This window comes from Periplaneta americana, chromosome 13 (genome assembly GCF_040183065.1).
Source record: "Periplaneta americana isolate PAMFEO1 chromosome 13, P.americana_PAMFEO1_priV1, whole genome shotgun sequence".
NCBI lineage: Eukaryota > Metazoa > Arthropoda > Insecta > Blattodea > Blattidae > Periplaneta > Periplaneta americana.
The window spans coordinates 2,735,688-2,751,475 of record NC_091129.1 but is presented as its reverse complement, the minus strand read 5'-3'; the positions used below and the strand labels follow the sequence as shown (position 1 = coordinate 2,751,475).

The window sequence follows — 15,788 nt, the reverse complement described above, 5'->3', positions numbered from 1 at the left end:
CGAAAATAATACTACTAATAATAAAATAGTAAAACAACAGTTATCATTATTATTACCCTTATCATTAATTATCACAATTACAACTAATCTTACTTCGAACCAAATTTCACAAAAATAAGAAAAATAAAATAAATGTAAGATATGAAAAGAGGAAAAAACACAGTGAAACACACACACACACACACACACACACACACACACACACACACATATATATATATATATATATATATATATATATATATATATATATATATATACAGGGTGGACCATTTAAGTTGACACTGTACAATATCTCCAAAACTAAGCGTTGTAGACATAAATTTCTTTCATAAAAGTTGCTTGATATTATGTGGGAAAGTAAATTCCATTTGTTGTGTTTTATTTGCAGGACGTTGTGATGGTTATTTTAGGGTCAATTTATTTTTTTTAAATAGGAAGCTACATTTTCTTTGTTGTTTTCTCATTCCTCATAAAAAACTAAACAACCTCTTGTATGAAGCACTTTACGATTGTTCTTAAACCAGGGGAAGAACCGTGTACTACAAAATGGTTTTACAAAATCTGTTTATTTTGTGATGAGGAATAAGAAAACAAAATAAAAAATATTGGCTCCCATTTAAAAAAGTACCTTGACCCTCAAATGACCATCCAAACGTTCTTCAAATAAAACACGACAAATGGTATTTGTGCGAGATGTGCCTATTTGCTTGGTTTCCGCACAGAACCAATACGCGGTAAGTGTGAAATATCACATTCAGTATTCCCAACGTAACACACATAACAATTTCCCTCTTCTTACCGCTTAAGCGCCACATTCATTTTACTGCTTTAGGCTTTTAACATATTATTTTTAGAGACGTTTAACATAGTAATAATTATAAATTGGAAACTTACCACTGCAATTTCACCTGAATTGCAATGTTAATTATTGTTTTTAAATATTTGCAAAAATTAAGTAAAGTCTACTACTCCACAAAAGTTATTGCATTCCTGATGCAAGTAACATTAAGGAAGCCGTGAAAAAATCAACAAGATTCCAGATGCCGATGTTATTACTGCAATATGTTATATAAATAATATTGTTAAAATATTAAAATGAAAAATAAATCATTACATAACCTTACCGTTTGTTTTAAGTTCGCATTTATAGACTGGGAGGAAAAAAAGACAGACGAATATCACGGCCTGCTGGAATATAGTAAACACAGAAAACATTTTATAGCAACAATGTTGAAGATAGATCTTTTTGTTTTTAAAAGTTGCCGTCATTGAACAGAAACCAAGATGAAGATTTCATTGCAACTAATTAGAAATTCGTCTTTCAGGTATGTAATAAACGATCTTCGCACAAAATAATGTACGATACACGAGCGGTATGTTTGTTTTCATGTTCTCGGAAATTAAAAAAGCTCAACTACGTTTCGCTTTTTCAATCTTTTCCTCGAACATGAAAACTTCAACATACCGCTCTTGTAACGTATATTACTATTACTTTCCTCCATACTATCAAGCAACTTTTATTCAAGACATTTCTTTCTACAATGCTTAGTTTTGGAGATATTGGACAGTATCAACTTAAATGGTCCACAATGGTTACAAAACAGCGAACACAATGTCTCATTGCCTCCTCGCCTGCTGTGATGCTGGACTGTTTCGAATGGGTCCAACCATCCATTGCGCTCTTCGTACACAGCCATTCATAATTTTTGTTGTTATTTACGTTGGTGTAAGAACAATCGCAAACTGCTTCATACAAATGTTGTTTAGTTTTTTTTTTATGAGTAATAAGGAAACAACATAAAAATGTAGGTTCCTATTTAAAAAAAATTAAATTGACCCTAAAATAACCATCACAGTGTCCTCAAAATAAAACACGACAAATGGCATTTACTTTACCCCATAATATCAAGCAACTTTTATTAAAGACATTTATTTCTACAACGCTTAGTTTTGGAGATATTGTACAGTATCAACTTAAATGGTCCACACTGTATGTATATATATATATTCCTTAATACAATTCAATTCCTTATTGAAACTGCACGAAATAGTCCAACTAATAAATATAAAGATAATACATAAAAAACATACACACGCAATAAAATTCAAATAGAAAAAAAGACAATAAATACAAAAAGACCATTATCCCCTAATTGCCTCATTCGCTCAGTGTTAATACTACTCATTACAACACTAATTAATAACTCTTTCCCTTATTTCCTCGGCTCCCTCCCCCTCGGCCAGTTCCACCCTCAACTGTCGAACTTTTACCATAAATTTCCCCACACTGTCACAGAATTTAACGTTATTTAACATATTGTATGTTGCCAGGTGCCCCCTGCCAGATGTAATGAAGGACTCTGGCAGGAATCGTTTCCTCAGAGCTTCTGTGGCTTCACACTCCGATAAAATATAGTGTGATGTCTCGCCTCTACCGCAAAGAGGACATATACTCGCCCCCTCTTCGTTGACGATTTTAAGTGGCCTCCAGGCTCCTAGACGAAACCAGATTAAACCCAGTCTACCTTCTCTGCTTCCTCCATAGAGATATAATTCGGTCCCCCAATTTGTTTTGATCATCGATTGGATCTCCAATCTTCTCAGAGGGGTACTCTCTGAATCCATCTCCACCTGTGCCAGATTTCAAGGCCCCGGGACTTCAAATTTTACAAATTAATCACTAGTCTTGTTATATAAAATACTTTATTAAACCATTTTGAATCTTGCGTACACTACTTTTAACACTTGAATATAAATAATTGATTAAATGGCGATCTTACTCGTGTTAATTATGTAAGATTTGTGCGGCTTACAGCTGTTTCGGTGCTTCACGCACCATCCTCAGAGCCTACTAGATCTCGGCGTCATCTCGAACTTCTCTGCCTGTTATGTGGGTGTGTTTGATTGTTGAAAGGTGTTAAAGAGTGGAGTCAAATAGTGTGTGTGTACTGAAATTGATCTGTGTGTTGAGAATTTGTTCGGAGTGTGTTTTAGTGTGTTTGTGTATTTCGTATTGTTCTGGTGTGTTGAGTTTTTTGGTTCTTGGGTTGTATGTGTAGGATTTCCATGTCTGTATTTATGTCATTTTATGTATGGTTAGCATTGGTTATGTGATCGGCATATATAGATGTATTGTGTCCTCTGGTTATTGCTTTAAAGTGTCCTTTGTAGCGTGTTTGGAATGATCTGCCTGTCTGTCCAATGTAAAACTTATCGCAACTATTGCATGTGAGTTTGTATACGCCTGTGTGGTCGTATTTATTTGTTTGTGTTTTTTGTGTGTTGAGATGTCTTTGTAGTGTGTTTTCTGTTCACAACACTACAATGAATAAGTGAACACAATCAAATACATAGCACAAGAAAATGGATACAATCCAAACATAATAGACAACATCATGAGAAAGACAAAACAAAAACTTAACAAACACAAAACACGCAAAACACAACACAAACACAAGAACACAAGAAATACATCACACTAACATTTGAAAACAAAAGCACACACATAAGATGGCATCTTCATTCAGAAAGCAGAAATACAACATAGCATACAGAACAGAAAACACACTACAAAGACATCTCAACACTCAAACAACACAAACTAATAAATACGACCACACAGGCGTATACAATCTCACATGCAATAGTTGCGACAGTTTCTACATTGGACAGACAGGCAGATCATTCCAAACTCGATACAAAGAACACATTAAAGCAATAACCAGAGGACACAATACATCTGCATATGTCGAACACATAACTAATGCTAACCACACATACAATGGCATAAATACAGACATGGAAATCCTACACGTATAACCCAAAAACCAAAAACTCAACACACTAGAACAATACGAAATATACAAACACACTAAAACACACCCTGATCAAATTCTCAACACACAGATCAATTTCAGAACACACACACTATTTGACATCACATTTCAACACTTTTCAACAATCGAACGCACCCACACAACAGGCAGCGAAGTTCGAGATGACGCCGAGATCTAGTAGGCTCTGAGGATGGTATGAAGAAGCACCGAAACAGCTGTAAGCCTCACATGCTTACATAATTAACACGAGTAAGATCGCCATTTAATCAATTATTTATATTCAAGTGTTAAAAAAAGTAGTGTACGAAAGATTCAACATGGATTATCAAGATATAATTCGGTCCCCCAATTTGTTTTGATCATCGATTGGATCTCCAATCTTCACAGAGGGGCACTCTCTGAATCCATCTCCACCTGTGCCAGATTTCAAGGCCCCGGGACCTTAAATTTTACAAATTAATAATTAATTATTTATTTATTTAATCTGGCAGAGCTAAGGCTAGGAGGCCTTCTCTTCCGCCCAGCCAGACTCTAATTCTAATTAAATACATTTGCTTACATAGTTATTACATTAATATCTAGATCATAAAACAACATGAAAGTAAATAATGAAAGTTGGATAACTAATGTTAGTGTGACAATAATAAACACTGGTAAGAAATAGTTATAACAATAATGATGATGATAATAATAATAGTAGTAATAATAATAATAGTAATAATAATAATAATAGATATAATTTAGATATTTATCTGAGATATATATAACCATTAAACATTGAGAAACCTGAAACAGCTATTATTGTTGACAATAATTGTTAGAAAAATATTTCGTTAGCCTATTCTTAAATTGGTTTGATGTCTGACAGTCCCTGACATTACTCGGTAGGGAATTCCAAAGTCGAGGAACAGCCACAGTGAAAGAAGATGAATATGAGGATGTTCGGTGGGAGGGAATGGATAATATTGAGGAGTGTTGTGATCGTGTGTCTAGGTTATGATGGGTGGATAAATTTTGAAAACGAGACGCAAGATAGACAGAAGTGGAGAAATGCAATATGTGAAAGAGAAGGGAAAGACAGTGGATTTTCCTACGATCTTCTAGACGGAGCCAGGACAACATTTCGAGGGGTGGTGTTACGTAAGCACTAGTCCTGTTATATAAAAGATTTCAGTGAAAGTGATGAGAAAGGATTTCTTATATATTCTTTAATTGGTTTACAGGTATCATTACTTTATTTTGTAATGTATCCAAAGAGTTTGGTACCTCGTCCTCCTCACTGTCCTCCTCGTCCTCCTCCGCGCCGCACAGCACCCCCAGTGCCAGGATGCAGATCGTGATCGTGTCTCGCTTCATGATGCAGCCGCTGTCCCGTCGCGTCTTGACCCTGTGTTTGTTGCAAGCTTTACTGCCTGCTGCAGCCATTAAACGCTCTCACTTATCTGCATTCGTAATCGGTGTTACAATTCTCAAACAGCATTCTAATTGAGCTATAAAACCGCGACTTTCTATGTGTGAAGACGTTCTCTGCATACATATCTTTAGAGTAATTTATTGGTCTTTAATTTTATTTCATTATAGCTTCATTGGTAATAATTATAACATTTTATCGCTTTAATTAATTATTGAATCTTAACTGTGTATAATTTAGACTATTCTTCCAAACGGATCTATTTGTACGACACTGCCAACTGCATAAGCTACTGGAATAGGCTGAAAATACATGAAAATGTACATCAACATTTGTTATTAGTTGTACAATGGTAATACGTAATTACAATTGCTATAATTACAATACGACTAATACACTTTTACTACGTCACACTGCCTTCTATGCCCAAGGTTGAGGGTTCGATCCCGGGCCAGGTCGATGGTATTTAAGTGAGCTTAAATGCGACAGGCTCATTTCAGTAGATTTACTGGCATGTAAAAGAACTCCTGCGGGACAAAATTCCGGCACATCCGGCGACGCTGATATAACCTCTGCAGTTGCGAGCGTCGTTAAATAAAACATAACATTTGACTACGTCATACTACTTTTGACCAATAAAACGGTACGAAAGGATATCTTTCAACCAATCATGGCTGCTTGTCGCACAATTTTTATCGCTTTCCTAGGATTTGTTTAATTTTATCGCTTCCCTAACATTTGTTTCTTTGTTTGCCAACATTTCAAACTGAAAATTCTTTACGTTACTATCTGAGAGGATAAAAAGAAAGGCGGGAGCACTCCAAGCAAATATGCTTGATATCGGTGCGACGGATATGATGTCAAACTACATCTTCTGTACTCCATAATCCACCGCGAAATACCGCCAATCGCCAAATATTCAATTGCTACTATTGGTTTCGGTCATAAGTAAACGGTTTAGAATGGATGTGGAGGTAAGAAGAGTATTGGCAGATTACTACATGAATGTACATTTCACTGTATATTTATTAAACGTGTTATGATTGTGTGAGGAAAGTCACTGGGCAGAAAATTATGAATGAAAATGAATGAATGAATGAATGAATGAATGAATGAATGAATGAATGAATGAATGAATGAATGTGATCGCTAGGGAGCGGATTTTTATGTGCTAAAAAATGTAAATATATTTATTTTTTTATGTGCTAAAATGTACGAAAATATTTGCTAAAAATAAATATATTTTTTTTTAAATATGACAAAAATTCCTAACTTAGCTTGAAAAAAAATGTTACTAGGTACTCACCAACCACACTTGAGTGCTAGTAGTTGGCCAAGAATTGCAGTGAACAACAAAGGTCATCTCCAAATTCTCCATCACAAAAGCATGCCGATTTTCTATGAACAACGAGTTATACTGTGAAAACGATCTTTCCACATCACAGGACGTCAGACGTGCATATTTAAAGAGAGGAATGTCACAAACACAAACACCGTCAATTTCACCTACAGGCACACCCTCCAATACTTGAGCAACTTTACACATTTTTTTTATATCCACTGTTTTTCCCAAACACATTCTGGAATTTGTCCCTTAGTAATTGTGCTTCTGAACCTGGTAGCGAGTCTACTTTAATTTCCACGTCACGCACCTCCCTGTTTCAGACAACAGGTTTTTGGATGTTTCGAGCTTTTTTATGGTGCCACACAAAAAGCATAGATTTGCTAATAGGAAAGCTAAATAGTTTTTTTTAACAACATCTTTCAGTATATCTTGAAGGATATCGATTGACGAAGCCCGATAACAGGGAATCACAACAAGATATATTGCCTTACTTGATAGAAATGAGCGAGAGGCGAGAGATTTGTTTAAATTAAATAATGTTCATACCGGAGCTCTTATCTGTTGTGTTTCACAAACAAAGCGTGGAATGAAATCATCTTCAGCAACAATAAACATTCCTAATTATGTGTTGCGAGATCTCTCCTCCTTGTCCATGTTAATTTATTCTCTAATAATAACACTGATATGCTGCCTAGCAGTTCTCAGAACTTGAGGCGATACTATTACAAAAATGGATCACGGATACACCACACAGCGCTTAGAAACACGAAGCAACCAAGAATTCTTAAAAAGATAACGTGCTTCTGACTTTTATAATTGATTTAGTTTTAGAATATTTAAAAATTCTTGTAAAAAAAATTATTTAAGTAAAAAAAAAACTCCAAGATTTATGTGTTTATAATAGATTTCCTGAAAATATGTATTTACATCATTTTTTTTGTGAAAATATGTGTTTTTATGTGAAATAAAATTCGGGTTTTAAACTTGAAACTTCATGTTCAGAATTTGTAAGTTTGTTAATTGTGTTTTATCACACGCAAAAAGAATATTTAATTACATAGGAATCCGCTCCTTAGTGATCAAATCATGCACAAGCTATGACATAACAAACCATTTGAATCATAATATCGGAGAACAACCTTAGATTAAGTTACGTGTTATGATACAAGTAGGCCTACCTTATAGATCATCACATCCCGTCATGCACTACTAAGCATGATTCGTGACAACATCCAATACTTTTCACCTGTGTTACCATGGGATAAATTTAAGTTTTGCTTTCCGCTACTTCCATGACTTTAGCGAGGGCACACAGCGGGTTTCTTGAGCCTACAAGGCTGTGGAGTAATGACTGTGAACTGCAAAACGAGGCAGCAGTAAGGACTGGCGCGCGTCACATCTTTTGTGCTGCACGTCGAACAAAGAGAGGGCATTAACATTTAAATTGCGTCTTTTGCCGTTTATAGAACGAGTTTATTCAATACCGGGCTCTGATGTTTGATAAAACATGTTCCCTGCAATTTATATCCTTAGGTATAGAAATAATTTTTTTCGTTGTGATATGACTTTCGTTATAAGTTAACTTACTTACTTACAAATGGCTTTTAAGGAACCCGAAGGTTCATTGCCGCCCTCACATAAGCCCGCCAGCGGTCCCTATCCTGTGCAAGATTAATCCAGTCTCTATCATCATACCCCACCTCCCTCAAATCCATTTTAATATTATCCTCCCATCTACGTCTCGGCCTTCCCAAAGGGCTTTTTTCCCTCCGGTCTCCCAACTAACACTCTATATGCATTCCTGGATTCGCCCATACGTGCTACATGCCCTGCCCATCTCAAACGTCTGGATTTAATGTTCCTAATTATGTCAGGTGAAGAATACAATGCGTACAGTTCTGTGTTGCGTAACTTTCTCCATTCTCCTGTAACTTCATCCCGCTTAGCCCAAATATTTTCCTAAGAACCTTATTCTCAAACACCCTTAACCTATGTTCCTCTCTCAGAGTGAGAGTCCAAGTTTCACAACCATACTGAAGAACCGGTAATATAACTGTTTTATAAATTCTAACTTTCAGATTTTTTGACAGCAGACTGGATGATAAGAGCTTCTCAACCGAATAATAACAGGCATTTCCCATATTTATTGTGTGTTTAATTTCCTCCCGAGTGTCATTTATATTTGTTACTGTTGCTCCAAGATATTTGAATTTTTCCACCTCTTCGAAGGATAAATCTCCAATTTTTATATTTCCATTTCGTACAATATTCTGGTCACGGAACATAATCATATACTAATATAATAATAAATTTAATAATAATAATAATAATAATAATAATAATAATTTTATTATTGATTACAGAGTGCGTAATGATTTATGGAGTTCAGCAGTAACGGACGGTGGGTTTGAAAGTTGAGGAGGCCAAGACATGAATGATGAGAATATAAAAATATAAGGCCTGTGACGTACCTCATTACCAAGCACAAAAGTTATAGGTTTTAAGAAATTAAAATTAGGTTTTCCAATTTATGTTTTAGGATTTTAAATCTTATGTTTAGGAATTTATATGATTTTACGGGAAAAGAGATTAAAATAAACAACATACTGTTAATGTATTACAACGGCTTGGTAAAGATTGCCTCTTTTTAGGACACTCTAAGTCCTAACCTACGAATTAGGTCTTTTTAGGTCATATTGAATTTATGAATGTTACGCTTTGCTACATAAAACGAATAAGAAAAGCAATATTTCGAGAGTAAGGAGATAGCAACAAAATTGATTCGAAGCTAAGAATCCGGGGCTTGGTCATTAAGTTACATATTTTAATTTTACAGCAAATTAACTCGACCACATGCATATAACATGACTACCGTATGTGTTGTGTGTCAGAGAGAGAAATTGCTACTATGTAAGCGTCAAGTAGACAGGCCGGGATCGCTCCAAAGACAGTCGGTCCTCCGTCGTGTCTCCCACGATTCGATCCAGAATATCAAACCTCTGGAAACGCCACGTTCCGTGGAATGCGTGGTTCTGGGTTGAAAGCTCGACACACTCAGTTTCTCATCGGTTCGTTGGAATGGGGCGCCGGAAGTGATGAAAAACGATGGAAAACCTTGTTTCTGTGGAGTCTGAGTAACCTTTGATTCGCACACGTCCGTTGACATAGCAGTATTGGAGACAGACTTGTATCGGCGGGAAAGTGTATGGTTGAAATTGAATACTCGCTTCTTACCAAAATTGTTTCCTACGGGGTTTGTAAAAGTGTATAAAAAGTTTCCATACTATTGAAAGATGAATCAGAAGCGTGTTTAATTAAAATTTAAAAAGTGAAATCAATGAGCAGATAGTAAGTAATATTTTACAACAAAAATTACCCAGAAAGGGATATGTAGTTTTTTTTTTAATATAAATTTGCGTTCTGAAAGGAAATTTTAAACTGTTACATTTGTTCGTATCAAATTTCTGCATATTTTAAGGACAAAACTAAAATTCTTTCAATCATTCATTATCATAATACACTCCTCTCTTAAATTTACTGAGCATATTGGGAATTAAATCAAAGGGTTTCCCAAAACACGCTATCAAAATAATATTTCATAATATAAAACAATTCTTATCTCGAAACGGAAACAAAAACGAGCAAAATTGAATTAAGTTTGATATTGTGACAGCTGCACCGGGGTTCGAACACGTGTCCGACAGGGCGCGCGGCAGACGAAACGCTGGTACGGGAAGCATCTGCATGCTGAGAGGGCAGAGGGGGTGTATTACGGCAACGCGGCGAGGGGAGGTTGCGCGCGCATCTGCTACTGCCGAGTGAGGAAGGAAGCAAACTGCTACGTGCGGAGTGAAGGGGGGGACGGACCCTCCCGAATCGTCCAGAAGTCCGTCGAGAGTGGAAATCCAGATTATTCGAGAGTGGAATCTTTGGAGAACTCTCCAGAAACTATAGTTTGGTTATGAAAGAGAAGACGCAAGTGAACGTCAGTCAGTCAGTAAGCTAGTGTTGTGTAGCAGTGAAGCCAGCTTCGAGACCAGAGCGCGATTTGAGTTGTGTCCGTAACTGTGGAGCCTGAAGCCCGGAGTTCGAGTGCAGTGGACCGCAGTTGGGGGACCTGAGTTCGAAGTGCAGCGGAACGTCTCTGAAGGTCTGGGGTTCGAGATTCTGTGAACGCGAGTGACTGAGCTAGAAGAACTAGCCAAGACAAACGAGCTGTGAACTGAGAACTGACAGTTCTGTGTTGTAAATAGTGCTTTGTGAATATTAGTTAAGATTAACAGTTCATTGTTGTTCGTAATAGTCCAAGTAAATTGTCATTGTTGTTTGTGGAGTGCAATAACGAACGCTGTGTTACTGTGCGGAGAGCAAATCCCATTGTTGACGGGAGTGAAGTTAAATTGTACAGAGTGAAGAGTTATTGTTGAGATAATAAAATTACATTGTTTTCAGTATAAAAAGTTACAATATATTTCAAAGAATAACCTCTTGAAATTCATGGAATTACTTACGGTTCACCACACATTTCCCGCACTCATTACTTTTTATTGTACAAATTATTGCAACTGAAGATTAGTTTACAAACTTTACATTGCAACTACCAAAACGTGATAAAGCAGTGGAAATAGTCACTTTTCTGCATGAGATACTGGATAGTGTTGTTTTATTCTGAGTTCTCCTCTTCCTTCAGGAAGTGGCAAGCGCACATTTTGCTCTCAGTTCAGGATTTCCTCATTCTTGAAAGTTAATTTTGAACATACGAACTTCATCTTCTTCATCATCATCATCATCATCATCGGCCACATGGTTTAAGCCTTGTTTAGTTCGTTCCGGTCTCATGAAGTATATAAATTTTAAAATTGGTGAAGCCATCTTTTCCTGGGACTACCTATGTTTCGTTTACCAATTCGTCTGTAGTCGAATATTAATTTAGGAATACGGTCTTCAGTCATTCTTTCAACGTGTTGTTTCCATTTATTCCTATATTACGAAACAGCTGACCAGAATAAACCAAGGAGGAAATCAAAACTTGAGGCAGATATAAAATACTGCGGACGAAGGATTAGGGAAACAACTGGTAGTGTCTGACGTCAGGAGCATAGACAAGACTAATGGAGGAAATGCAAGAGAAGACATGAGAAGAACGAGTGTAGGAATGAAGCGACTACCAGATATTAGTGATTGTGAGGACAGAATAGATAGGGCTTTGGAGAAGTTATTAGCGAAGAAGAAGAGTGCTAAAAGTGAGTGCAAGAAAGTTAGGAGTGGCAAAAGTGTAAGAAAAGGAACAGAGAAGAAAGTGTTAAGTGTAAGTAGATAGTGTAATAGTGTAATAAGATAAGACTATCAAACAGTGAATACAAGAGAATTAAAGTGAAAAAAAAAATCTGAACAAATGAGAAGTGGAATGAGAGAGAAATTGCAAGTGTAATTAAGAGAATTAGATATTTCATGTTTTTCAATGTTATGGATTGGGGGTAGTATCAGGGGTACTATAACTGTAGGAGTATTAAAGAAATAAATTTATGGAAAGAGATAATAAAATAGGAAATTTAGGAGTGAAGCGAACAGAATGGGATCAATAAATAAATAGAGGATAGAAAAAAAAAAGTGATGTAAGTGTTGTAAAATAGAGTAAACGGAAAAGTTAGCAAGTAATGTAGGAGTAAATAGCTGGAAAATAATGATAAAGAGTAGGTAGGATGTGAGGGTAGAGAAGAAAATAAATAAAAAATGCAAATTATTAAGGAAGGAATATGCAATATTTAATAGGTGAGCGAGAATTGGAAGGGAGACAGTCTAGGTAGGAGGGAGAGAATAGAAGAGGATAGAGAGGGAAGGATGTAGAGCATTTCAGTTATAACAGAACATTAGAAAGTAATCAAGAAATACTCGGCAAAGAATACATTAATAGAAAAGAGTTGTATGTATTAAAGGAATGGAGGATCGAAAAACAGAAATGTGAAGGTCCATCATAACTGTGAATTGTAAAGTTGACTGACAAATAAATATATCATATATTCCTATTTCTGTAAGTTTTTCAATTATATAGCCTGCTATACTCCTCAAAAATCTCATTTCTATCATCTCGATTCTTCTTTCTTCGGATTTATTAAGAGTCCAGAATTCAGAGCCGTAAAGCAACATTTGGGCTGCCATAACTTTATAAAATTTTAATCTTATTTCTTTTCTAGTGTATTTTAAAGTTCTTTATGCTCGACCATGCCGAAATGTAGTAATTATACACCTGGTAGCAGTCCTTTAATGCATGTCATTAAAGTACACCTACTCATTAAAGTACAGGTGTTCAGCCAATGACAAGTCAGCTTACAGGTGTTCAGCCAATAACAAGTCAGCTTTGTACCGTTATAAAACCGCAAATATCGATTATTCTCGGATATGCAATCGAAAGAGAATTAGCGAAAAGTCACGGAGGCTTGAAATCCAATACTGTCGCAGAAGGTTATGTTCTGTTACTATAATAATTAGCGTTAATTGTAAATAATATTCAAATAAATTCAATTTGTCATCTCGTTTTTCAATTCTAAATCAATTTTCAGGTTATACCAGAGTAATGTTCATGTTATTCTGTGCCAAGGTCAATGAAATTCGGCTTCGGAAAAAATCAATACTTTCGCGTCTGCGCACATCTCACAATTCAGGTCAGTTCGCACATAACCATAATTTTGAATACTTTCAAGTTAGAAATATGGTCGAGCATAAAAAGTCGTATGAAACTTGTTTATAATGGTAATTAAGACGCTCGTATGAAAATTATGAAACTCGCTTGCGCTCGTTTATAAACAATCATACTTGCGTCTTAATTACTACCATTATAGGCTCGTTGCATAATGTACTATTTTATTATCCCACAGAGATAATTAAATTTGTTTATTTTATTTGTAAAATCTTCTTTTCTTGCATATGAGATATTGCAGCCCAGATAATTAAAAGTATTAATTTGTTCTATCAGTCTTCCATTCAACACCATTTTGGCTCTAATAGTTTCTAATCCTCTAAGCTATTTTCTTTGCTAATTGTGTTTAATTTAAATATTGTCATTGGTAGGTCATCTTCGGAATCACAAATTAAAACCTGATCATCGGCAAAATGTATCGTATCTAAGTTTATGTTTTTATATTTTAAAATGTACTTTCAAATCCATCTGCCACTTCTGCACGATGTCGTCCACATACACATTCAAAAGTGACGGTGACAATGGGCACCCTTGTCTTACTCCTCTATTTATATTGGCTATTTGTTGTCCTTCTTTACAATCAATTACAATTTGGTTATTAGTGTACAAATGTCTTATTATTGTTATTAAGTGTTGTGGTATGCCTTTTTGTTGCATTATGTCCCATAACTTCTTTCTGTTAACTTTATCAAACGCTTTTTCATAATCTATGAATGCCATAAATGTTGGTAAATTGAATTCCCCATGTTTTTCAATTATCTGACAAACAGCGAATATGCAGTTAGAACAAGATCTTTCTTGTCTGAATCCATTTTGAGATTCATTGATTATATGTTCCATTATTACATTAAAGCGATTTTTTATTATAGATGCATACATTTTATAACCTGTATTTAGTATACTTATTCCCCTATAATTAACACAGTCATGTCTGTCTCCATTTTTGTATATCGGATTAATTTTGGCAAACTTTGTATCCAGAAATCAGTATGCTAGCCATTGGATGGAAAATTGAAATATCGTTTCATGCCAGGTCATTGGTTGCAGTGGTCTTTATTATTATTATTATTATTATTATTATTATTATTATTATTATTATTATTATTATTATTATTGGGGAGAAAACCTTTGGGGAGGCCGAGACGTAGATGGGAGGATAATATTAAAATGGATTTGAGGGAGGTGGGATATGATGATAGAGAATGGATTAATCTTGCACAGGATAGGGACCGATGGGGGCTTATGTGAGGGCGGCAATGAACCTTCGGGTTCCTTAAAAGCCATTTCTAAGTAAGTATTATTATTACTGTTATTATTTTATTATTATTATTATTATTATTATTATTATTATTATTATTATTATTATTGGGAAAAAGACGTTTGGGGGGCCGAGACGTAGATGGGAGGATAGTATTAAAATGGATTTGAGGGAGGTGGGATATGATGATAGAGAATGGATTAATCTTGCACAGGATAGGGACCGATGGCGGGCTTATGTGAGGGCGGCAATGAACCTTCGGGTTCCTTAAAAGGCATTTGTAAGTTGTAAGTAAGTAAGTATTATTATTATTATATTTATTATTATTATTATTATTATTATTATTATTATTATTTAAATATGTGAAATGCCTGTTATTATTCGGTTGAGAAGCTTTTGTCATCTAGTCTTCTGTCAAAAAGTCTGAAAGTTAGAATTTATAAAACAATTATATTACCGGTTCTGTATGGTTGTGAAACTTGGACTCTCACTTTGAGAGAGGAACAAAGATTAAGGGTGTTTGAGAATAAGGTTCTTAGGAAAATATTTGGGGCTAAGAGGGATGAAGTTACAGGAGAATGGAGAAAGTTACACAACGCAGAGCTGCACGCATTGTATACTTCACCTGACATAATTAGGAACATTAAATCCAGACGTTTGAGATGAGCAGGACATGTAGCACGTATGGGCGAATCCAGAAATGCATGTAGAGTATTAGTTGTGAGGCCGGAGGGAAAAAGACCTTTGGGGAGGCCGAGACGTAGATGGGAAGATAATATTAAAATGGGTTTGAGGGAGGTAGGATATGATGGTAGAGACTGGATTAATCTTGCACAGGATAGGGACCAATGGCGGGCTTATGTGAGGGCGGCAATGAACCTACGGGTTCCTTAAAAGCCGGTAAGTAAGTAAGTATTATTATTATTACTCCTCCCCTTTCCTATATTGTGTCTTCCTTCATTTCGCAGGTCCTGAATAGTACTATCTTGTAACGAATAGAAATTACAGTGTATTCTAGATTATGCACGGTAATTGCGAGTAGATAAACCTCGAATAATCCGCCATTGAGGTGATACGTATGTTCAAGAAGAAATTTGAATTGTTTAACATTAAAACACAGATGTAACTTCATATAGACTTAAATTATACAGGGTGTTTCAAAAATACGGGGCATAATTTGAAGTATGTAATTCCCACATGTAGACAATCAAAATAGTTCATTACAACATGTGTCCGGA

The 15,788-nt window shown here is 35.6% G+C and overlaps 2 protein-coding genes across 3 annotated transcripts in view; one reads left to right on the top strand and one right to left on the bottom strand.

Moving 5' to 3' along the window:
* The window catches only part of LOC138711684 (uncharacterized), a 37,611-nt gene extending 29,812 nt beyond the window's left edge, over nucleotides 1–7,799 (bottom strand). Inside the window, exons 1-2 of the mRNA XM_069842812.1 lie at nucleotides 7,774–7,799; nucleotides 5,106–5,254 (exon numbers count right to left, since the gene is read on the bottom strand). Of these exons, the coding sequence (XP_069698913.1) occupies nucleotides 5,106–5,195 (90 nt within the window). The 5' untranslated portion in view covers nucleotides 5,196–5,254; nucleotides 7,774–7,799. The remainder of the gene's footprint in view (nucleotides 1–5,105; nucleotides 5,255–7,773) is intronic.
* The window catches only part of LOC138711687 (uncharacterized), a 1,209,687-nt gene that overhangs the window by 1,060,999 nt on the left and 132,900 nt on the right, over nucleotides 1–15,788 (top strand). The gene's annotated exons all lie outside the window — the stretch shown is intronic.